The sequence below is a fragment of the Nuphar pumila genome, chromosome 11 (genome assembly GCF_984573655.1).
Source record: "Nuphar pumila chromosome 11, dmNupPumi1.hap1.1, whole genome shotgun sequence".
Classification (NCBI taxonomy): Eukaryota; Viridiplantae; Streptophyta; class Magnoliopsida; order Nymphaeales; family Nymphaeaceae; genus Nuphar; species Nuphar pumila.
This window is the reverse complement of record NC_143259.1, coordinates 114,841,527-114,867,817: the sequence shown is the minus strand read 5'-3', so window position 1 is coordinate 114,867,817 and position 26,291 is coordinate 114,841,527. Positions and strand designations below refer to the sequence as shown.

Genomic DNA, 26,291 nt, shown 5'->3' with positions numbered 1-26,291 from the left:
AAAACCTACTCTCGGCGACCTTCGAAGATGGGGTTATGTTGCTCATATAAAAGTTATAGAACGAACGAGGGATAAACTTGATACCAGATCTATAAGATATATTTTTATCAGATATCCCAAAGAATCTAAAGGTTATAGATTCTATCACACAAATAAGGGTTTAATCGAAAGTAGCGATGTTATATTCTTGGAAGATCAAAACATGGAAGAAGTTATTTCAAAAATAAATAAAGATGATCCTCTTGATCTACAATAGCATTCAGATGACATACAAGAACCTATAAGTAATGGCAAACCTTCTGAAATCACTCATTCTTCTTCTTCTTCGCAACAGTTTCAGGTTGGACACAAATGTATAGAGCTCCTTTGTCTTACTTGGATAACTATTATGTCTATCTATCGGAGGAACTGTGTTATGCTTTAGACATGGATGACATCGAAGATAACTTGTCATATGGTGAGCCAATAAATTCACGTGAGTCAACAGACTGGGTAAAAGCCATGGATGAGAAAATTGAGTTCATTGAAAAAACCAAGTCTGAGAATTAGCTGATTTACCTGAGAAATGGAAAGCCATTGGTTGTAAATAGGTATTAAAGAAGAAATTCAAATCTAATGACAGCATTGATAAATTTAAAGCAACATTAGTTGCTAAGAGTTTTTCTCAGAAAGAAGGATTAGATTATGTTGATACATACTCGCCAGTTGCAAAATTCGCCTTGATAAAGATAATTCTTGCAATAGTAGCTCACTACAACCTAGATCTACATCAAATGGATGTTAAAACCGCCTTTCTTAATGGTGAGCTTAAGGAAACCATTTTTATGAAGCAACCTGAAGGTTATACAATAAAAGGCAAAGAAGATAAAATATATAGATTAAAATAATTCCTATACGAACTCAATCAATCACCATATCAATAGTACTCAAAGTTTGATAAGGCTATTACATAATTAGGATTTATGGCAAATAAGTTTGACCACTGTGTTTATGCCTGAAAAAGTGGGAGTAAATTTGTTATTCTCTCATTATATGTGGATGAGACTCTTCTGACTAAAAACGACAATGATATGATTGTCAAAACTAAGTCATGGTTAAATTTACATTTCAAAATGAAAGACAAGGGAGAAGCATCCTATGTTCTTGGAATTAAAATCACTCAAGAGAGAAGCTCCAAACTTTTAAGCTTGAGTCAAGAAGGATATTTAAATCATATACTCAAGAAATTCAAAATGAGTGATTGTAAGTCAGTTAGAACACCTGTGATAAAAGGTGTTAAGTTGAGTAAAAATGATAGTCCAGGTAATGGACAGAAAAGACTAAATGTCCCTTATGCTCAAGCTGTCGAAAGCTTGATGTATGCTATGCTTTGCAGTAGGCCGGATATCAGCTTTTTTGTTGGCCTCGTTAGTCGCTACCAAAGTAATCCTGGTTGGCCACACTGGCAAGTAGTAAAAAGAATATTTTGATATTTGAAAGAGACTATAAACCTGAAATTATGTTTTCAAGGTGATTCTTTAGAACTAACTGAATATTCTGATGTTGACTTTGTAGGCAACAGAGATGATAGTAAATTCACCTCTGGATATATTTTTTTCCTGAGAGGAGGAGCAATTTTCTGGTCTTATAAAAAAGAAGGTTGTGTAGCTCAGCATACTAAGGAAGCTGAAAATATTGCTTGCAATGCAGCTACCTAATTTGTTGTTTGAATAAGCCGCTTCATTAGTGATTTGAAGCAGAAAATAACCAACGGGCCAGTCCAGATTTATTGTGATAATCAAGTTGTCATCTCTTTTATGAAGAGTGGAGCTGATAATTCAAAAAGTAAACATACAATGATAAAATACCATTATATTCATGATATGATTAAAAGAAATGAAATCAAAGTCAGTTACTTGTCTATATCTGATATGATTGTTGATCCTTTAACAAAGGGTATATCAAAGGAAATGTTTTCAAGACATGTATCCTATATGGGATTAAGATATGTCTAATATAGACATATGTCTGGATGAGAAACTCAAATATATAACTCATTTCAGGATATTGATGCAAGGAAAACACTCCAATAGTGGGAGGCCAAAACCTGCATCTAGTTTTTTGTTTCACATGGCCAAGTGGGAGATGTTAGTAATTGTGGCCATGTTTTGCGGAGTTTTTTCACCCGCTAAAGAGAGAAGAGGGCCCACTCTTTCTTTAACGGTTGAGACTGCTCTGTATCAGGGCATTATCTAGAATAATCCTCTCATTTTGGATAATCTCCGGGTGAAACGGTACATCGTTGCTGGGATAAACGGCTACCCAAAGGGAGGTAAACTCCCAGCAACCCTTCTCTATATATATAGGAGGAGGAATTAATCACCGGATAAGAAAAAGGCATGAGCAGAAACCCCTTTTGAAGCAGGTCGTTTACATCAATTGATTTTGATCCTCTGTTCTCTCCTTCATATTGATCCTTCAGAGGTTGTCTGATAAAAATGTCAAGGCTAAGACTGAAGCCATATGAGTGCATTAGGAGAGCTTGGCACAATGATAGGCACCAACCCATGAGGGGCTCCCTCGTTCAAGAGCTCTTCATGTATGTATATGTTGATGCCCTCTTGTTTTTATGTCCATGTTTCTACCCATGTGCGTTTTAATGAAACGAAGTCATTGTGACCTGTGCCAGTGATGCTAGGATTGTGAATGGGACTCATAGTGAAGCCACCAGGAAGAACAGAGATTGGCAGGAAAAATTGCCTGTCATTGTATTAAAAGTTGAAGAAATCATGTACCCACTTTGGCATTTGTTTTGTAAATGGTTTGCATTGTTTGGGGGCTTCTTGATATCATCTTATGTTGGGGATTTGTTGTTTGTGTCTTTGTTGCATGCCAAGTAGGGGTGGCAATCGGGTCGGGTTGGCGGGTCGGGTTGGCGGGTCAGCATACCTCAACCCGAACCCGACCCGTTTATTAAACGGGTCAGCTGTGGCAAACACGAACCCGACCCGTTTAATAAACGGGTAACCCGACACGACCCGCCAACCCATTTAATAAATGGGTTGGGTCGGTAAACGGGTTTTCAGGTTGGCGGGTCGGGTTGGCAGGTAGTCAGGTTGGCGGGTCGGGTTGACGGTTCGGGTTGGCGGGTCGGGTTGGCAGACGGGTTGGCGGGTCGGGTTGGCGGGTTGACCCACCCGCCTAACCCGTTTATTAAACGGGTCAGCCGGGTTGGCGGGTTGGCATACCCCCAACCCGAACCCGACCTGTTTAATAAACGGGTTATGCGGGTCGACCTGTTTATTAAACGGGTTGGCTTAAGCCCAACCCAAACCCGCCTAAGAGGCGGGTTGGCGGGTCGTGTCAGAAATTGCCACCCCTAATGCCAAGTATATGGACCTTAGCGCTCTAAGGGAAAAGAGCGAACGATGCAATAGATACGATTATCCGAAAAGATGTGAACACAGAGGATTGAAAGTTTATGCAACCTTGTCTGCACATTGGAATACAACATTTGAGTATGATTCAAACACATGTTGGACTTGGTACAATTGTTATAGAATGAACAAAATCAGTGTTTTGTTCCATCTTTTTTATTCATTCGTTCAATCTAAACACATGCAATATAGCCTTAGGGGCGTTTGCGTGACAGAAAGCGAGCTACCCAAACACCCTCATCTTGGACACCAAAGGGTCCGACTCTAGCATCTCCAGCTTTTGGGAGCTGTTTTGTTTTGGTGTTCGAGTGGTACAAACATGGGAAAACTTGGCAGTGGGAATTATTGTGTCCCTTTCACTTAGGGATGCAAATGGCTCCAACCCAAAACAGCTAAGTACATGGGAAAGTTGAATCCAAAACAGCCAAAAATTTGCAAAACTTCCATCCTGGATCCAACCCATTTGCATCCTTAATTTCACTGTAGATTGAGCCTGCTTTGGTTTGGTTTTATGCTACCGGGCATGGTAACCATAGCTCGGTAGGACATCAACTATGGTAGGACTCCTGACCCGATGTTCGTTTCCCCGTACAATTACCTGATTCTGCAAGACCAAGGCTCTGCCGGACTACTAAGAAATGGGCTGAAATCCAATCAAAGGGCCTTAAAGAGTCAAAATCCGACCCTGGTTCACTGGGTCAACCATATTCTGGCCCTTCTTGACGGCCTTGAATGGGATTCTTGAATGAGGCGAACTGAGGATTTGGTTTATTGGTAAATAACAAGCCAACTAGGGCTCATTTTCTAAGTCCCCAATCTTCATCCTGTTTAGGGTTTCTCTCAACCTTGTCCCTCAACTCCCCCATATAAAGGCCCTTTTAGTTACCAATCAACAACCTCTCTCTCTCTCTCTCTCGTGCTGGTAATGTGAATCAGACTGTCTCAGGCTCTCTCTATTTATTTGAGGTTATATTCTTCTTAGTTTGTGGTTGAATAAGTTCCATCAGGGTTGTTGGTATTCTGAATCAGGGAGCTTTGGGGTGTGTTTTGATGCATAAAATCAAGGGGTGGTGTTGTATTATATTGGGGGACTGGTCGTCTGTCCCTTTGGCTCACATGAATGCCTCTGGGATGAACTGGTCCCTGATATTAACCCTCCATTCATTCACTTTGTCAGCTATCTAACTTTTGTGGTTTTAGCTGATCATACAGGGATGGAACATCACTTCCTTGATCCCAAAAACCAGTTTTGTTTTTCTTTTATCTTTTTCTGTTTAAAAGACTTGCTAGGTTTGCTATATCTTTCCTCTACATAATGTAGTCATGGTTCTGCTCATGTTGCTTTTTGGTGATTTTGGTTTGAGAAAGCGCCTATTTGATTTTGTTTACTTGGTTCTTTGAAAAAAAAAAGACTTTGTTTACATTGTGCTCCTTTTTGTTTCTTCCATGAACTTTAACCGGAGAAGGGTAAACAAATGGAGAAGGTTTTAAATTTCTGGGATTAGGGGAGATTTGAACTTTGGGGGTGACTCAAAATGATGATTTTGCAGTAGAAACTTTTTGGATTTCAAAGCAGGTAACTGAGTTTTCTACATTTTGTTACTCTTTCTATGGTTGGTTTCCATGGACCAAAAGGTGTTGAAGAAACTGCATAATTTTGGTCATTAACAATAGAGGCTTATTTTGTCCTGCCAGAAAGTTATGGCAGAGGCTAGATTTTCCATGTTATGAGATTTTCAGGACTTACAGAGCACAAACAAACGTGGTATTACTCTCAAGATTTTTCTAGAAATTAGTGATGCTCAAAAGTTCATAAAGCTTAGTTTTGAATCTGTAATCCCATAAGTAATATATTTTCTGTAAAATATTACAACATAAAAATGAGGCAGAAAAGTGACTAGAATTGATGGAGGTGAACTAAGTAATAGGTTTCTATGATAATTTAACGTGTTAAGAGAAATAGCACTAGAAATGCTCGTTAACTAGTGTAACCCCCTTTTGAGTAACTTGTCAAATGCACATTCATGCTGCCTAAAGCCAAACATATTGGGAAAGATTACTAGGGATGTACATGGATCTGATCAAGGATGGGGGTTTTGCAATTTTTTTTTTCTGTTTTGGATCTGATTCTGATTGGAATCTACATGTATATAGCTGTTCGGAATCCAAACAATTTGCATCCCTAAGAACAACCACTATCATTAAGCGATGAACTTTATGGCAACCAATGTGGATATACCAAATTCAATGAATATCTTAATTTGATATATATCTAAATTCATTTACACGTAAAAAATTGGTATCAGTTTTCACTATGGTATTGGCCACATCTTATCCGACTCTAAACTGTTTACATCCTTATCTCGAATGGACACTGCCATCATTAAGGCTCTGATTAGGAACCTAACAGTCGGAAGGAAACCCCATTTTTTTTGTGATTCCAAAATGTGGTGTTGAGGGAGGATTTGCCAAAGACATCCTCTTAAAAATGGTATCGCAATGTGATGTGAGGCTGCCAACACCATTCCCAATGCAGTGTTTTGGTAACACCACTGCTCTCAAACAATCAGAAATTATGATGAGAGCAATGGGAGAACTGCAACACACCTTCTATACAAGGCTTACAAACATAGCCTTTAATTAGATATAATTGTGCAACTCAAACGTCTAAATCATGCTAAAACACATATGGTTAGATATACCCTTTGGTGGCTAGATCTATCACCGTACGACATCATGGTACAAAACAACTGTGTACCTTGTTTTATATATATATATAGTAATGGACTCCTCCTACCCCCTCACAAAAAGTCATTTTTGACACCATAGGTTTTGTTTAATGCTAACAGGCTTTTGAATCGCTGAAATCTGGCCTGTATACAAGTTTTTTTCATTCAATAATCGATCCCACTAAATCCAGCATGCTAAACACATCTAATGGTTCAGATCTATTATAAAACACTTCAAAACAATGTGGCAGAAGGAAAAATGAGACCTAATATATTCAATTCTTATATATATATATATATATATATATATATATATATATATATATATATATATATATTTGAAACACATGAAGAGATTGTTTTCACCAAAATTAACCTTTATGGATGTGTTCAACATGACCAAAATAGCAAGAATAGACCCTTTGATCATAGCTTTTAGATATAAGAATATTATCTTGAGGTTTGAAAAATTAGTACATTATAGGCCATTGATTCTAAAAGCCCTAAAAACCATGATCCAAAGGTCCATTTTTTTGCTTGATTTGAACTGTTAGTTGTGTTTTCTTTAATTATTTAATAAGAAACAAGTTTTCTTTCAAATTGATTTGATGTTTTCATATGTAGGCCACGTAAAGCATGGTGCTTGCAGGGCCCAACCAAAAGTTTTATTAACTTGGACAAGGGTTCTCATCATTAAAAAATTTGATTTGATATAAAAATGTAATATTTTTATCATCACATTGACTTCTTACTTCTTTAAAATAACATCTGAGCATATAACAAGATTTTTTCCTTTAAAAGGCAAGCTGAGGTTACGTGATCAACAGCTGCTCATGTGGCAGAGCGCCTTCTGCTTGACACAGGACCCTTTTTACCACATGGGATACCACCAATGTGGTAATCAAATGAGTTAACAATAATACATTTAACAGTACAAATATTTTCAACAGAACTTGATATAAAAAAAAAGAGCCCATAATCACTTTCGAACATGACCAAAACAAACTTTCGTTACCCATCCATTGGGCATGCGATGGATGCTGTAGAACCATTTTTGCACTGAGACCTTTAGCAACAACTTTTGTTGTTGTTAAAAGTCTCGCATGAATACTACGCGCGAGTTCGTTCTAGTTGTAAAAAATAATCATAGCACCAACTTATTTTCGTATATATATATATATATATATATATAGAGAGAGAGAGAGAGAGAGAGAGAGAGAGAGAGAGATTACAAAACATATAGGACAGATTCTGAGAGTAACTGGGTCGGCCATGTCAAAGCTGCTACTTTCACTAGATTCAGAGCCGCGACGGGGGACTTAAACCAACCAAAACAGCCCATACCCAACTTCAAACAGGACCACAGTAACAAAGCTCAGAGAAAAGCGTACTGATCATGAAAAATCGTCCAAACCAGATTCACACATAACGCGCAAAAATTGCCACTGAAACAACCGTTGTGAAAATTGCTAACCCCAAAAGAAGCAGGCAGGTAACATTTGGGGTAAGCCACCACAATCTTAAGAAACTATAGAAGTTCACCAACTTGATCATAACCCAAATCTCATTTTTAAGAACAAAGGAGAACTAAGTTCATCATAACCCAACTGGATTCAATTTGGATACATAAGAATACATTAAAATTTGTCTTTAACTTGTTTAAAATAATTTATCACCCCAACAACAAAAATTTGTTAATGTGTCACTGTTTATAAAATCTAATATATTCTTCATTTATACGAAACAAACGTAAATACATGAAAACACAGTGGTGGCATTACAACTGAAAAAACTGCTTTTCAGTATCAGAATTGTATATAAGAGACCTACACAGAAATGCACCGTACAGTCAATGTGCTATTTCCTTATGAATGGAAGGTAGTAAGACTGCTATTCTAATTACATTTCACCTAATATCATGCTGATCATCCCTCAATCGAGTGTATTGAGGAAGAAGGGCATGCTATGCATGCCCAAAGAATTGAAAGAAATAGATCTACCGAACACCAATGTATCCATATTTACATATCGTTACAAGGCAAAACAGATGAGAACGCCAGTGCTTTACTAACAAACAGCACTCAGATCATCAATCCTCACAAGCTGAACGGAACAAGTTCACTGAAATTTCAGCAAATTTCTTGCCAGCTATGGTTTTCCCATACCCACGTTGAAGCGGAGCATTTGGTGTTGCAGCACCTCCAAACTCTGCCAAATTACTGTCGAAATCAAAACTCAACATGTTTAGCCCAACCATATATAAGAAATCAGATGCAAGCATTCAAATTAGTGTAAACCACTTTACAAGCAAGAAATTATGAAACAAATTACACACCCATCAAAGTCCAAAGAATCAAATGCAGCCAATGTCGTTCGATGCCGTTTAGATTTGGGCGTGCTGAATGCAAAATGGCAATCCTTAGCAACCATAGCCTGCAGATGCATTCCACCAACAATTGAGCACCAAATAAAGGGATGAATTATAAGCAAAAGGAGGCAAATGCTTCATTGGTAAGAGCTCTTACTGCTTCTCTAACTGTCTTAGAGACAAGATATAGCTGCTTCAAATCCTCATGATCTACACCACATAAAATCCGCACCTGAACCACCGCACACAGAACAGAACCAGGTTTCCATCAGGGAGCAATAGACCTCAGAAGCCAAAAACAATGCAAACCAGAGAATCCAACTAACCAAAACGTCCACAGGAAGAGCTTCAAGATTCAAGTTTTCAGACACTCCTACTGAAACCATGCTCGCTTTCGAATTAAGACGCTTGCACGATCGACATTCTCGCAAACAAGTTACAGGCAACACATCTAATCGATTCGGAACTATAATCCTCTTCCTCCCAACTGTTCGCGTACAGTGTGTTAGCTCCATTCCATTATCCTGGCTACCCATTTCCACAAAATCCGAGAAAGGTTCCGAATAATCCTGACCATACTCCGCACAACTCCAACTCCTTCCCAATGTCATCTTATTCCACTAGGAACAAAAACACTTCTTTTTACGAACACCCAACTTCGAAACCTCCTAGAGAAACGGAGCACAACCACATGAGCATTCAATCAAACTGAGGATAAAAAAAATCCCGAATATAAACTCTTGAATAAATTCAGCTAAACGAAAAAAGTTTCATTTCCACCAAAGTGGGAAGCACAAAATGGGAAAACCCAAAAACGCAGACCAACCTCAAATTGAAGCCAAAAAAAAGATACCATTGTGCCACAAAGAAAGCAAAAAGATACCATCGCATTTAAATGACAAAATGCCCAAAATTTTATATTATTGAAAAACATGCACAGAACTGAAAAAACGCAATTTTTCCTAAGAATATCGCGAAAAAAAGCATTTCCAGAATTTCATACACGAAACTACCTCAAGCATCCAAAAGAAATAGACCAAAGTGAAGAAAAAAAAAAGAAACAGAAATAACGTGTTCTGCCGACGACATCTTCACAAAGAGAGGCAAGCAAAAAGCTTGTTTTCCCAACCAAAAACACGAAAAACCCCTCATTTTATCATCAATTACCCTGAAAAAATAAGAAGATAACCACCAAAATTTCCAAAATATAAAAAACCAATGAGAATACGAATAAGGAGAGGAAGAAGAAGTAGGAGGAGCGTAGAGAAGCAATTACCCGATCAAAGAGAGAATCGGAAGTCACCCCCAAAACAAGAACTCCGACTGAAGATCCAGGAAATTCCCCTTCTCACCCTCTCCAAATGTCCGGCGAAAAAAACCCTAATCTTCCCCCCTTTTAACCACTCCCCCACGATTTACACTTCAGCGGCAAATTCGCACCACGCTCACTCTTTATATGGTCGGCACCTGTAACCTGACGCGGTTGAAAAAGGAAAGGGGCAATCGCAGTAAAAAATTGTAAAATAACCGACCTGATCAGGAGAAAAACAAATAGGGTGTCATCTAAAAGACAAGGTCATTAATGTAGTGCTGCCAGTTGCACAACGTGGAGGAGTGTGATCGAAAAAGCATAAATGTATAAGGGTATTACGGGGAAAATTCTTGATATTTTTACAGTCTCCGCAATGAGCTGCCGGGCTTATCTTTCAAACACGTCCACCTTTCAGGGAGTTTGGGTATACGCGTAGGGTTGCGGGTTTAGTGGATCTTCCTGAAATATCCTAGGCGGTATTTTCATTTCCCGCCTAAACCACGTCAGCGAATTAAACCCGCACGCGTGGAGCCCACGTAGAGCCTTGTGGGCTCCACGCTGCTCTTATGATCTTAGCCGTACACGTGTTTTTGATGAAAGGTTGGGGTCTTTGCCAAAAACTAGCCGTTGGAGGGAAAGGTCGAAGGTGGCGGACGGTGAGTGGTGGGAGGTCAGTGGGGGTAAGATTGCCACGTCGGACACAGTGGGATTTTTTTTGAAGTTCTATTTTAAAAAAAGAATGTGGAATTTCGAGTTATCTCGATTTTGAGGAAACTTCCTCACGAAGGAGTCGGAGTTGGGGTAAGGTTTAAGCCCCTCAACGGGTCGGATCTGACCCGGAACCGGGTGGTCTGGATCTCTATTCGAATTTGAACTGATGGGACAGGATCCTGATATGGGTCAGACTGGACGGATCTGGATTGGTTTACCAGTAAGTTTGATCGGGTGTTGCTTTCATTCCGAGCAGTGGATAGAAATGCCTTAAGTGGTCCTAACACTCAAATTAACCCCTTCAATCCAAACCAACCTGACCACAAAGGCGCTAAGGGTTTGTTTGATGCTTTGTCCAAGATTAAATATAATGAACGGACATGACAAACAGAACTCATATTTTGTCAGAATTATTATAATTGCACCAAGGCCAACATTGTTTAGAAGTTTTATTCATTGTATCCAACATTTGTTTTTTCAATATATGCGGACAATATAAACACAAATAGATAATAGGGTTAGATAACTTTGTTTTGCATCATACAACTCGATTCGCCCAACCATATAAGTGTTTTAACTTATTCATTATGAATTTTAGCTCCAAATTAATATCTCGGATTGAATCTAGAAACTAAAAAAAAAAATTTAAATTTAAGTCATTTAAAAAATAAATAAAACTAGCGTTGGTAAATGAGCCGAGCCGAACCCAAATTTGTTCAGGCTTGAATTGTTTACTATTTAACTCACCTCTAGCTCAGTTCGTGCTTGCAGGTAGAGAGCTGGCTCGTGTGCAGGACTCAACCTGGCATGTCCTCCCAATTCCTTCAGCATTAAGGTATTGGTGCATCAACGGATCTGAGATCCCATCCAAAAGGCAGAGTCACAGCATTAAGGTATTGGTCCAGGATTCATATAAATCGATTTTAATTATTTGTTTTTTATATTTATTTAGTAAGGTATTAGTTTTTGGACCATGTTTTGGATTTTTATTGATATCTTTTGTCTCCTCCTTTTAAACCCATTGTACAGAAGGAGAAAATGAACTTGATGATGAATTTTAGTTATTTTTTTTGTAATCTTCTCTTAATTTATTGTACTTTTCTATTTCTTTACTTTAGTAACTAGAGTAGGGTTTTCAATTCTTGAGGGTCACAAAAGCGATCTTCATGTTCATTGCATCACATTATCAGGCGCATATATATATATATATATATATAACATCTCACTACACCAACCCCTTGGGTCTTTTGGATCGATGTTACTAGCTAGCAATACATTATGTAAGCCAGAATATAACATCAGTACTTCTACCAAAGGATAGAAGAATCAGCCAAATGACGAGATTATGGCTTGTCGTAAGTCATGTTACCAGGAAAATCTTGCGATATTTTAAAAATTTTGGTTTTTTCAAAAATATTAAAAGTATTGGCATATATAAGAAAACATAAAAAATAATATAAATAAAACAAACTTTAGAAGAAATTACCACAAATTTTATTTTCATATTGCTAATATCACGATGGCAAAGCAAGAGTTTTAGGTGATATTTTGAAATTATTGTGTTATTGTTTTTTTTATGAGGAAGGAACCCTCAAGGAGAAGCAGGTCACTTAATAGGCCCACCTCTCTACGAAGTAAAACTCCGGGTTGAAGACACGACCACCCAGCCTTACGTTCCCCAACCATATTAAAGCAACAACGCCATGTGCCAGTGGGATTCGACCCTCTTATTGTGTTTTTTGAAATCATCAGTCAAAATCACAATATTTTCAAAACATCAGCGATGTTTTGCGATATTTGTGACATAGATGTATATCAGCAATCATGCCTAGAAAAAGATTGAAGATAATGAAGCAATAAAAAAACAAAAAATATATATATAAAATCATTCGCCGTTGCCGGGGATCGAACCCGGGTCACCCGCGTGACAGGCGGGAATACTCACCACTATACTACAACGACCGATGGTTAATTATTAGAATAACATTGAAAATAATGTACAAATATAAAAAAACTAAAAAAAATATACGAATATTTCGCCGTTGCCGGGGATCGAACCCGGGTCACCCGCGTGACAGGCGGGAATACTCACCACTATACTACAACGACCGATGTCTAAATGTGTGAAAAGACTGAAGATAATGTACTAACATAAAAAACCTACAAAAATATACTATTGGTTTTCGCTGCCGGGGATCGAACCCGGGACACCCTCGTGACAGGCGGAAATACTCACCATTATACCACAACGACCGGTATTTAATTGGTTTTTTATTTATATATAAAAATCATAAATAATAAATTACATCTTTCACAGTTTGACTACTAGAGTACTGGCCCAGGTTTGGTCCCTCTCTGAGGTATCTTTTCCATGTCCGAGTTCTTGCAGATATATAGGACAATAGCTGCAACACTGCATTCACTCGAATGGGTCCCATTCCCACCTCACACAATCAGAAGAATCCCATTCTTTTCCCTTCTCCCTCCCCCCCCCCCCCCCCCCCAAAAAAAAAAAAAAAAAAACCTAGGATCTAAGATCCTGACCCTCGGACCTAAGATCCAAGGCTATTCAAACGCACCCAGAGATCATTTGACTACTCTCCATCCGGGATAGATTTATGGGTGCAAGGCCTAAAGAAAGGACCCTCCATCATTCCTGTCCTGGGACCCAGATCCTAGCCCGTCAAACTCACTCTAAGCATGTAAAAGAAAATTACAGGAAGAATTTTACATTCGAAACAAATTTCCAAAGTAATTTTTTACGCACTTAATTCCAAGGAGTCTTTGATACGACGCATAGGCTTCTTCACTGTTTGTGTTGTGTAAAGAAAGCGAAAAGAGTGGGACTCGAAACTCCACCCAGTAATATTTTCCTTTCTACGGTAAGAAAGCACCCCATGTCTTTCAACAGAAACGAACCCCATGCTTGTTTCCGTGCAACAAACGGAAGTTAAGGTTTCGTTTGTTTCACCCATTTTACGCATGAAAAGGGGGGCTTACCTATGAAACCCCCGATTTTTGTCTGCAAGCCAAACATACTCACACCATTGTCCTGTAATGAATTTTTTTACACATGGGATGGTCTTCCCATCATATGATGCATTTTCTATTAGAGTCTTTTCTTATTGGTGAGAATGAAACAATCTAAGACTGTTTACGAGAGAGAAACTCTCATAGGAAAAGAAGTTTTGCCTATGGGAGTTGTCTATATATGAAGTTTTTTAAAAGAAAGTTTTTTACTTGTTTGTGTAGTATGTGAAAAACAGTTTAGGAAAATATGAAAAAATGAGAGAGGAGGAGGGTGGTGGTGGTGGTGAGATGGTGGGTGGTGGTGAGATGGGTGGTGGGGAGTGTACAAATAAATTTTCTCTTGGTAGAAAACATTGTTCCATCCCCCGCAGGTAGAAATGTTTCCTATAAAAAGGTATACTTTTTAAAACTCTCAATGAAAGTCTCCTGTTCAGAAGGGTCGAAAAAATCCCTAAAGATTTTCCACTTTGCATCACTTTTCCTACATCTTTCTCGCTTCCACACGTGCCCTAAAGGTTTCAACTGTAAAAATTGTGTAAAAAATTTCACCTTTTCACAAAAGAAGCCACCAAACAATCACGATGTTCCATGAATGCCTGAGAGGACTTGGAAACTGGAAACTAGAGGACTCAACCAAGATATTCAGATATATCCAGGTATTCTTGGTCGAGTCGACATAATGGGAACAATCAGAAATCAAAAGAAGCATGTAAATCAGCCCCAGGGGGGTTGGCCAAGTGTGAGGGGGGCCTTGGCTGCTATGCAGGTGGTCAGGGTTTCATTCTCACAGACGTTAGGCCATTGATTTATTAAAGGGCAAGAATATTATCCTCTTCGTGTTGAAGCAAAGCTGATTCCCTGAGGAGGGCAACGAGTGTGCCTCAGGTTCATACCATTTCGAAAGCGACCATAAGTTCGGCAGGCATAGCCAGCACGACTAGATCTCCCAGGAGTAGTTTCCCTGTTTCTCACGAAAAAAATATGTAAACCATTTTTTTTTCTGTTTCTTAGTTTAATAATTCATGTGAATTTATATAATTTATATTCCATGACATTCGATGAAATAATTTACTAGAAAACCATTACATTGTTCTGCCTTTTCTTTTTGGTCCCACAATTGGTTGAATCATAAAGAATTTCCGGACTCCCCACCAAAATATTCCTGCTCTAAAAAGAACTAGCAACAACAGAATCGAAGAAAATTTCCTATCTGACTAATTATATAGCCAAAAGAAAAAAATCCAATAACGAAAGGCAAATCACCTTCCCAGGATGCTATTATACAGATCTCGCCCTGACCATTACATGGAATGCCGGCACTTAACGGCCAGCACCATCGGCATTGGCTCCCCCGAAAAAATCTGATCTTGTTCTGTCAATGCACATTACATTGCTGTAATAATGGATGTGAGTAATCTACATACTTGTGTTGGGCGAAACCCTGTAAAAACAACAAGACAGGGGGCGTACCTGGATTCGCCATTGTCCGTGTAGGCAGTAATGAGCCCAGGCCTGAAGTTGACGGTGAGCAGGACCCGTTCCTCTGTGCCTGAATGCAGAACAATATTTTGGCAGGGAAATGTTACGAAATCTCATCATTTTCGTAACCCCAAACCTCTTTATATAATGGAGAATTGGGCAGTTACGTGAATGTGGTCTCTCCACATTCACGTAACTCCCACCCACTACCTCTATTATTCAGTCACTTACGTGACCCACTAACAGGGTGTCAAACCGGGTCAGACTGTGGGTTGGACCCGAAAACCCAAAATGTCCAGCATTCTCCCACTTGACCCATTGACACCAAAAGTGTACTAAATCGAAGTGTATACCGTTATCCCGATTTAATTCTTCATGTGGGTTCACATGCCACCCTTTATCACAAGGATGAATCGTATGAGTCAAGGATATAAACATCCCTTTATGAAATGTCATATTTCCTTGTACTACACTACAATTCACCTTCAGTGCTTAGGCATGTAAAGAAATTACCTTTATGAATAGGTTGGTCTCTCACATATTCTATTGGTCCTTTAATATTGTTATTCTGCTATTCTCTCTAACCCATATGAGAGATCATTTATGCAAAATCAACAATAACTCAAAACCTTAAAGAATCAAAACATAAACATAAATGTGATTACATAATGTATTGTCATACATCAGAAGGAATAAAAAAGACACAACTCCTTTACATGTTGGGAATACAATCCCGGTGCTAGCCCTTTAGTAAGGGGATCCGCAGTCATTTCCTTTGTTCCAATTGTATCAATACATACCAGATGATTCTCAGTCCTTTCTTTAACAACAAAATATTTTAACTCCATGTGTCGACACGATGTTGAGCTCTTGTTGTTATTTGAAAAAGACACGGCTGCCTCATTATCACAAAAGATCTTTAGTGGTCTCTCAATAGAGTCCACTATACCAAGACCCATAATGAAGTTCCTTATCCAAATGGCCTATGACGATGTCTCGTATAGAGCAATAAATTCCGCCTCCATGGTATGAGCAGCAGTGGTAGACTGCTTTCCGTTTCTCCATGAGACAGCACCACCTGCTAGAAGGAAAATGTATCCAGTAGTGGATTTTCTACTGTCAATACATCCTCCTAAGTCCGCATCAGAGTATCCAACGACCTCTAGGTGGTCAGCTTTCCTGTAGGTCAACATATAGTCTTTCGTTCCTTGTAAATAGCGCATGACCTTCTTCGCTGCCTTCCAGTGCGCAATGCCTGGATTTGACTGATATCTACCAAGCATTCCCACAGCAAATGTTATATCAGGTCGAGTGCAGGTCTGCGCATACTGTAAACTCCCAACTGCTGAAGCATATGGGACAACATCCATCTGAGCCTTCGCAATATCATCCTGAAGACAGCCCTTCAAGCTCAATTTTGTCTCTTTCACTATAGGTGCCGAACTAGGAGAACAATTCTCCATCCCATATCTTTTAAGAACCTTAAGGATATAGGATTTCTGAGATAGGCCAAGGACACCCTTAGTTCTGTTGCGACGGATCTCGATTCCAAGGACATAAGTGGCCTCACTCATGTCTTTCATATCGAAATGAGAGGAAAGAAAGTCTTTTGTTTCATGTAAAAGACTCAAATCATTAGTTGCAAGAAGAATATCGTCAACATATAAAACCAAAATTATGAACTTACTCCCACTAGTCTTAATGTAAATACATTGATCAACAATGTTTTCAGTGAATCCAAAGTTCATTATTACCTGATTGAACTTCTTATACCACTGGCGGGAGGCCTGTTTAAGTCCATAAATTGACTTATTCAATTTGCAAACTAAGTTATTTGAGTCATCTATACTGAAACCAGGAGGTTGTTGCATGTACACCTCCTCATCCAGATCCCCATTCAGGAAGGCGGTTTTCACATCCATTTGATGCAGCTCTAAATCAAAATGAGCTACGAGGGCCATGATTATTCTTAATGATTCTTTAGTTGAGACAGGAGAAAAAGTCTCATTATAATCAATGCCCTCTATCTGTGTGAAAGCTTTTGCAACAAGCCTAGCCTTGTACCTCTCCACATGACCTTTAGAGTCTGTTTTGGTTTTGTAAACCCATTTACAACCAACAAGTCTAACTCCATCAGGTCTAGGTACAAGATCCCATACTTGGTTTTTTGCCATAGAGTCAAGCTCTTCTTTCATGGCATTGATCCAATGTGTTGATCTTTCACTTTCAATGGCTTCTGCAAATGTGAAGGGATCTTCACCAATGTCTATGAAATCATTTGACTCTTGTAAATACACTACATAGTCCGGATGGATAGCAGATTTCCTAATTCTGGTGGACCTCCATACAGGTGCTACAGGTGGTTCAAAATGAACCTCTGTATCCTGTTGTTGTTATATATCCTCATCAACAACCGGATCTAGTTGGGATTGATGTTCATTGACTGAACTTTCTCTTACATTACTCAAAGGAACAATGATAGAGAAAATCGGGTCATTATCCTCAGCAGGTGTAGAACCTGAATCCTGCATTTCCTCAAAATCAATATTTTGAGATGCATCTATCCCAACAGAACCATTTTCAAGAAATCTTGCTTTATCTATTTCCACTATCTGTGGTCTATGAGATGGACAATAAAACCTAAAGCCTTTCGATCTTTCTGGATAACCAATGAAGAAACCACTAGTTGTCCTAGGATCAAAAGCATTTATATGTGGGTTGTACAATTTAGCTTCTGCTGGACATCCCCATATGTGCATATATGACAAAGAAGGTTTTCTACCTGTCCATAACTCGTAAGGAGTCTTTTGAACAGCCTTCGTAGGAACCTTATTCAAAATATGCACTGCAGTCCTAAGAGCTTCACCCCACAAGGTCAAAGGAAGGTTTGAGTGATTCAACATCGCTCGAACCATTTCTTTAAGCGTACGGTTTCTCCTCTCAGCTACACCATTCTGATAAGCACTACCAGGCATGGTATACTGAGGTACAATGCCTTTCTCTTTTAGAAACTGCGCTAATGGACCTTCCTTTTGTCCCATCTCAGTGAAACGACCATAATATTCGCCACCTCTATCTGACCTGACAACCTTAATAACTTCACCGGTTTGTTTCTCTACTTCTTTCTTGAAGTCTTTAAAAACCTGAAAGACTTCAGATTTTTCAGATAATAAGTAGAGATACATATACCGTAAGTAATCGTCTATAAAGGTGACAAAATACTTTTCACCCGTATAACACGGTGAAAATGGGCCGCAGACATCCATATGCACTATTTCTAACTTTCCATTACTGCGTTTGGCATCTTTCTTATATGTGTTAGACTGCATAGCCTTTATGCAGTCAACATATGGCTCTATATTTGTAAAATCAAGGGATCCAAGGATTCCCTCTTTCATGAGTCTTTGGACTCTCTCTTTCGAGATATGTCATAATCTTCGATGCCAAAGCAAATAGGATTGATCATCCTTTAGACCACGTTTATTGCCAATCATTGTGTTCTCAATGGAGTGAGATTCCTGAATTTGGAGTTTGGTTCTTAATCGATACAAACCATCACACATATATGCAAAACCTATATTCATTGAATCTTTCATAATAATAAGTTCAGATTTTTCAAATTTAAACACAAAATCAAACTTATCAAGTTTTGAAATTGAAATTAGGCTCCGACTATAAGATGGAACATAAAATGTATCGACCAAATCCAACATGAATCCCGACTCCAACACAATTCTGCAGGTCCCAACGCTCTTGACATGTGAACGCATCTTATTTCCTGAGAAGATGCTTCTTTCATGCTCCGTTGGTTCCTTTTTGTTCAGAAATGCCTGCAAAGAGTTGGCAATGTGCACCGTGGCACCAGAATCAATCCACCAACTATGCAATGGAACATGAATTAGATTGCACTCGTGAGAAACGAATGACTTATTACCTTTATTTTCGAGCCACTTCTTGAACTTTAAACAGTCCACCTTCTTATGCCCTTTCTTTTTGCAGAAGAAACACTTTATAGAAGGGCCACCGAACTAGGATTTGGCTTTCGCCTGAGAGTTTAAACTCTCCCTACTGGCTCTCTTCTGATTCTTCCTTTTGAATGAGCTTTTCTTTGGCCTCGACCTCTGTTTATCCTTATGAGAGGCCATATGTGCACTTGGCACCCTCTCACCCTTCAATCTCTCCTCTTCCTCAACACACTAACTCAAGAGGTCATTAAAAGACCACTCATCATTATGTGTGTTGTAGGAGATTTTAAAGGGTCCATACTCAGTAGGTAACGAGGTTAAGATCAGATGGACTAAAAACGAGTCAGAGATGGTGAACTTCATGTCATTCAGTTGAGTCGCAATATTCCTCATTTCCAAAATGTGCTGTCGGATGTGACTGTCACCAGCATATTTCATAGACACTAATTTGGACATGAGGGTACTGGCCCTTGCCTTATTAGAAGTGACAAACTGAGCCTCAATGGCTCCCAGAAATTCCTTCACAGTCCTACAGTGAGGAATTGCGCCTCGAATGTTCTTAGCCACCCGAGATTGCAAAAGCAACAAGCTAAGTCTATTCGAGCGCTCCCACTTCTCAGAGGCAGCCTTCTGATCAGTTGTACTCTGCTCTGTAAGAGTGGGAGGTTCGTCAATTCTAAGGGCCAGATCTAAATCCATATAGCCCAAAGTGAATAACACGATTTCTTTCCAATCAGAAAAATTCGATCCGTCTAAGATAGGGGTAGTACTAGAACCGTCGATATGGAAGGAACCTGATAAATCAAGGAACGAAAAAATGGAAAGACATTACTATTATTGCTCAGACGAGACTAGTGTTGAAAAGGTAAAAGTAAGACCCTTTATTTTCACCTTTTCTAAGACAAGCATAGTTGAGCCATTATCGTTTCACTTTGGTGAAAACGATAATACTCATAATTGCTCTGTCTCTTCAATTCCCAAAGAATTGACTACAGTTGGTGAAATTGATAGATCATGAATCCAGAGACAATTCAGCACTGTAATTTTGGGTACGAACATGCTTCATGGGCTGGAATGCACATCTACTATCACACCCTGTGTAAATTTGGAAAACAATGACCTACCTTTGGGTAGAATCGATATTTCATAAATTCACACACAATCATAATTACGAATCTTAATACGGTCCAAAGAATCTTTAATTAACACGACTCAGATCACTTTGGTGATTACATGAATCGGTTAATCAAAATCTTTTACCGAAAAACCTATTCGTATTATGGAGCACACCCATGCACACATTTTAATGCATGTATATTCATGACATAATATCAGTTCATACTACAACAAAAATGCATAAACTAATTATCATAAATTTAGTCATAATTCATGCTTAAAATCATCATGCATAACTTAACCAACGCTAAATACATGAATTAACATGCATAAGTCATGCATTATTCAAAATAAATACTTTATAAAGCATGAAAAATAACAAAACCATGCTCATATGGGTAAAGCCCAGAGTCCACAAGTAGGAACCAGTCTAAAAACACTCTGAACCGGTCTGAAACCGCCCTGAACCGGTCATCTAAGGGTCTGAACCGGTTATGAACCTTATAAACCGATACATAATATGAACAAAAGTTCATAAAACCCTATAACCGTATGCCAAAATCCCTGTAATTCTTTATATTTATGAAAACAGGGTCTCAGCATCCCGGAACCAATGAAAAACTGGAAAGAATCGGTCAAAAATGGCTCCAAACCGCTTCCGGAAGGGGTCAGATCAGGTTCCTGATCCGATTCAGTCTCAATAGTGTTTGGATCCTGTTTTATGGATCCAACCCAGTTTTAAATGGGATCCGGGTCTGACCCGACCCATACTTAATACGGATCAGACCCGGCCCGAACTGAACCCGGGTTAGACCCGGTCTTAAACAGGCCCGGGTCGGACCCGATCCAAAACAGACCCGGGTAGGACCCGGTCCAGAACGGATACCGGGTATGACCTGGTCCTTCATGGATCCGGGTATGACCCGGTCCTACATGGATCCGGGTATGACCCAGTCCTACATGGATCCGAGTATGACCCGGTCCAAACCGGATACCGGGTTCGACCCGATCCAACATGGACCCGGGTACGACCCGGTTCTTAATGGGTCCGGATCGGACCCATTCCAGAATGGATCCGAATCGGACCCGATCTAAATGGAGACCCAATCCTTTTTCGCATCAGACCCAGTCCCGGTCCCACATGGGTCCGGGTCAGATCCAAAAAGTAAAAGTGCAGACCCGATCCACCCAAAAGGGTTTGGATCGAGTCTATCCACGGGTCGCCTCGCCGGACCCGATCCGGTCCGATTTTAAAACTTAAACAGAAACCCGATGGTTTCTGTTTCAGTTTTAAGAAAACCGAAAAGGGGGTTTTCGGTTTCCCCCTTTTTCGGTTTCACGGCGACCCACGTCGCCGTCACGGCGACCTGCGCAGCTGCCGGCGACCTGCGTCACCCCACGGTGACGCCGGTCCGGTGTCAACCTCCCCTTCAGAAAACATCGCCCCATGGCGACGATGGTGGCTGCCATTATCCGGATGCCCTAAAATCCGCCGGCAACATCCTAGCAGCGCCAACAAAGCCATCGGCGACCGACAGCGACCAAACGGTGGCAAGCAATTTCCGGCACCGGCTACTTGCTGGAAACGACTGCAGACGCCCCGGCGACGGCAACTCCAGGCAGTGAAAAAAAAAGGGGTTTTGAGGCCCTGAACGCCGGCCATCCGACGTTCAACCACGGCAACATCTTCGGCAAAGAACCCGCTGACGGCAAATCCGCCCTGCAGCTCAACGGCCACAGGTATAAAACAATTATTTTTTTTATGAGTTTTGCCTGAAAACGGGAAAGTAATGTCTCCCTTTACGGTGACATTTTGCCGGTGAAGACTGTCGCCCCATGGCGACAGTCTGCTGCTAATCGGTGGTTGTCTCCCCATGGCGACTCCACCGATGCCGCAATACGCCGAAACGGCGTACACAGCCATGCGCAGCGGAAATGCGTGGCAGTGGGCCCATAACCCATTGTTGGGCGAAACCCTGTAAAAACAACAAGACAAGGAGCGTACTTGGATTCGTCATTGTCCGTGTAGGAAGTTCGGCGTTCTCCTCAGCCGGTCGACGCCCACAATGAGCCCAGGCCTGATGTCAGCGGTGAGGAGGACCCGTTCCGCTGCGCCTGAATGCAGAACAATATTTTGGCAGGGAAATGTCACGAAATCTCATCATTTTCGTAACCCCAAACCTCTTTATATAATGGAGAGTTGGGCAGTTACGTGAATGTGGTCTCTCCACATTCACGTAACTCCCACCCACTACCTCCATTATTCAGTCACTTACGTGACCCACTAACAGGGTGTCAAACCGGGTCAGACTGTGGGTTGGACCCGAAAACCCAAAATGTCCAACAACTTGTCCCAAAGGCCCTTGTATTTCTCAATGGCGATCTTCATCCATGGTTTCTTGTTTCCATTGTAATGCACAACCGCGCCATCTATGAATGTCCGTAAATCCTTGGTCTCGTCGTACCCCAAGCCCAGTATGTGCCACTTTGGATCCAATATCTCCGTCAACCCTAAAAACGACAGCAAACGTGTGGGAAGGTACCAAGTTTCCACAGGTTGCGATCCACATTTCGTTCCTCCCTATAGTGGTAGATCCCTGTGACATTTCGCTTCCTCCATTCCACTAAGTCGAACACATTCATCCCGAACACCCATCTGCATGCATCTGGATCGAAGCGTGCTCGAATCTGTGGGTGAGAAAAGTTTAAATACGTGTGGAATCTGTGGAACGTCTCCATGCAGGTCTCAACAGGTCCATTCACTTTTCCATGAAGATTGATCGAGAACAACAGCGTCAGATCTTTCTGTACTACCACATCATCGTCAAGAAATACCACTTTCTTCAACTGCGGTAAGAATTCAGGGATATAAAACCGAACGTTGTTGAGCATCGATAAATACTTTGGGTTCTGGAATTTTATCTCGGTTCTTGAATTGGCCTTACCTGAAAAGTAGTAATTCTGGGTCTCCAAGTCTTGGAGCTGCTTTAATACAGAAACATAAGATGCATTGAGCCAGGTGAAATCTTCTAGCTTTTGTACATCAACTGTTACCCTCCTGAAATTGTTCATCGAAAACCAGAATTTCATGGCGGCATAGTTTACTTGATCAGTCACAATGTGGAATACGGGCTGTTCAGGATGATGGGCATTCACTGCAGTGGAATTGACAACAACCGATGTTGCCAAGAGATTGTCAGAGAAGATGCAGAAGTGATACAGATTATTATCCTCAAGTTTCTTCGCAATTCTCTTCTCTGAGATCTTTCTCTGCAAATTTGAATTTTTGAACCAATCTATCGTAAGCATTATGCCCAGGCAGTAGAGTCCCTTTGGAACTGCCTCTGCTGCTTATTGACCAGACTTCATGTTCTTCTCGGTCAAAGTGCTCACATGTTCTTTGTAGTCTTGGATCTGAGCTTTCAACTTCATGATCACAATTGCACTGTCATAGTGAAGTTGTTTGGCTTGGTGGATCAATAAAGACGTCACAGATTGCAGCTTCCGCTTTTGCAGAGAATGCAAAAGTTGTGGTTGTTGCCAAGTTGGAAAGGACAAGCTGAGAGGCACGGATCTGAGCACTGAGTTCCCAGGAAAATTGGTGGTTATTGTTTTCTTTCACAATGGCAACCAAAGCTTTTGCTAGCACAATTTGATCGCTTAGTTGATGAGAGACTGAATAGGGTCCTACCATTTCTTTTGTGACATTATATCCTTCAGCAAGGTTACTGCGTCTACGAGATCTCTGAGCACCAATATGCAATGCACGTTACAAACTCAGGACAACGATGACATAATATACAAGCTTGAAACTTTTGCATAATGCCAACATGATTAATGTGAATGTAACCAGATATCACTATCCAGTGAAATATTTTTGCAGTTCAACATTGAGAGGTCGGATATCCAACCCAACTTGTATGTAGTGTATGAGTCCTTCAAGTATTATAACCCTGCAGTTTTTTTTTTTGATGATCAAGCTGGGGAATTAAGGACCCCCTCCTTTCCAATAGACAACCCCCATTGGTGGCTATACAACAAGGCAGTTATTCAACCACCCATACCAGTGGGTTTGAACCGGCAAAGTCCCATATCACATGGTGACTTGCACAAACTGCTCCTACCAAGCAAACGAAGACCCATTCATTGAAACCTTTATGTTCCTTTCAAGTTTTGACACTCTCCATGATTAACTCAGCCAAATAAGTACACAAGATATTATCCATCAGCCAGTTAAAGCATCCAATATAGTTGGAACTAATTATGGTATGATTGTTATGGAGAACCACTTGCCGACCTAAAAATGAAGTGGAAAAACCATACGATACATATTATTACTTTTCCTGGATCTCGAGTGTATTGTATGATACACCCCATGTATTATATTGTATCGTATGATACAATATGGTACAATACATATGTTTTTTTTTAATCTTATTTCATAAACTTGGTTATTTTATTTTTGTTTATATAATATGAAAGTATGAGTCTTGTGACATTGTTCTTGTGAGATATGCATGCAATATTATCTATGATTCTATATTAGTTGATGTTTGATTATGTCTTATCAAGCTCGTAGAGATATAAATATAATTTTGTAGTTGTATTTTAAGCAATTCATCATTTTTTCATGTGTTATGATTTTTTTAGAATTTTTGTTAATTTTTTCTCCTTTTCTTGATTTTTCAGATTTTTTAAGAATTTTTTATTAAAATTATGATACAATACGATACTGTGTTCCTTTGAGCCCAACCGATACAGGTAATGATACGACACTTACAACCTTGGAAAAAATAAGGATGCACAATTTGCAGCAGGCTTTCTGCCCTTCCCAGTTTGGAAATTATGAAACATATGTTTCTCTTCTCCTTTCCCTTATGTCAAAATGTACCATCGGTTTTGTGTCATATGGTGTTCATGATCTCTACCTGTATGTTTCTATATAATATGACTCTAAGATGTCGAGAAGCAAATAAAATGTGCTTTTCCTTTCTTTTCTCTCATAAGATTTCCTGGGAAGATGTTCCTTCAAATGTTAGGAGTAGAACATACTCAAATCTCATCATCTAATTGATCAAGATACAATCACCAAATAAGTAAACAAAGTTACTTCTCTATTTTAGCTTTACTTTATGCACTCTGTTATGGACCTAATGTTATTTTTCATTTTTGGTACAGCCTCAGCAATATCCTTTGCTTTTTTCCGAATCCCAAAAAAATTGATCTGGACCAGAAAATTTAGGATCAAAGTCACTATAGAAACCAATTCACTTTTGAAGTTTTCAGCAAATTTTAAATATTGAAGTCACTAAGACTGACCAATGGAAACGAAATAACAGTCAATCCTAGCCTACAAAGCACCAATCGAGTTGACTTCAACAGATTAAACTGTCACTAGCAATTCATCAATATGCAATATTTCATATACAACATACTGGTTCAATCTAAACACAAGCAATATAGCAGGTTGTATGTTCCCCCTGAACATGGGGTTGCGTGTTTGGGGGCCAAATGAGTGCCACGTGGCACACATTTGGCTGTTTATGTATAGAGGAAGATCTTGGGATCCGCAATATTCCTTCTTATACACCGGCCCCCCGAACACGCAGCCCCGTGTTCAGGGGGAAGAACAAGAACGATCAAACAAAACACAAGAAGATTTACGTGGAAAAACCTCTCCTCAAATTCGAGAGAGAGTAAAAAACCACGGCCGACCAGAGAGAAATATTATTACTCTTAACAGACAGTTACAAGTTGGGGAAAGAAAAGCAAGAATATAAACAAGGCAAGGGCGACAACCCTAACCCTAACCAAATCGGGTCGGATCCACTGAAAATCGGGTCGGACCCGCGCCGAGAGGAGCCCCCGGACCCCTCTTCCTGCAAGGGCAAAAACAGTGAATCAGGCTCCACAACTCATCAGGTGAATCAATAAAGACATGTCACGGATTGCATCTTCCGCTTTTGCAGAGAATGCAAAAGCTGTGGTTGTTGCCAAGTTGGAAAGGACAAGCTGAGAGGCACGGATCTGAGCACTGAGTTCCCAGGCAAATTGGTGGTTATTGTTTTCTTTCGCAATGGCAACCAAAGCTTTTGCTAGCACAATTTGATCGCTTAGTTGATGAGAGACTGAATAGGGTCCTACCATTTCTTTTGTGACATTATA

At 39.9% G+C, this 26,291-nt stretch overlaps 1 protein-coding gene, 3 non-coding genes and 1 pseudogene across 4 annotated transcripts; 1 reads left to right on the top strand and 4 right to left on the bottom strand.

Moving 5' to 3' along the window:
• Positions 1–4,536: 4,536 nt before the first annotated feature.
• LOC149822962 (small nucleolar RNA snoR99) lies at positions 4,537–4,641 on the top strand. Its single transcript, XR_016426264.1, has one exon. It is a non-coding gene; the product is annotated as a small nucleolar RNA snoR99 (small nucleolar RNA).
• A 3,271-nt stretch (positions 4,642–7,912) lies between these two features.
• LOC149822961 (F-box protein At1g61340-like) lies at positions 7,913–9,917 on the bottom strand. Its single transcript, XM_089981339.1, has 5 exons — positions 9,790–9,917; positions 8,840–9,181; positions 8,671–8,745; positions 8,481–8,578; positions 7,913–8,364 (listed from the first exon to the last, which is right to left on the bottom strand). Exons 2-5 carry the CDS (start codon positions 9,122–9,124, stop codon positions 8,235–8,237), a joined length of 588 nt encoding a protein of 195 aa, XP_089837465.1. The 5' UTR covers positions 9,125–9,181; positions 9,790–9,917; the 3' UTR covers positions 7,913–8,234.
• Positions 9,918–12,426: 2,509 nt separating this feature from the next.
• TRNAD-GUC (transfer RNA aspartic acid (anticodon GUC)) lies at positions 12,427–12,498 on the bottom strand. The gene has a single exon. It is a non-coding gene; the product is annotated as a tRNA-Asp (tRNA).
• A 75-nt stretch (positions 12,499–12,573) lies between these two features.
• TRNAD-GUC (transfer RNA aspartic acid (anticodon GUC)) lies at positions 12,574–12,645 on the bottom strand. The gene has a single exon. It is a non-coding gene; the product is annotated as a tRNA-Asp (tRNA).
• A 2,296-nt stretch (positions 12,646–14,941) lies between these two features.
• Positions 14,942–26,291, bottom strand: LOC149822958 (putative galacturonosyltransferase 10; annotated as a pseudogene).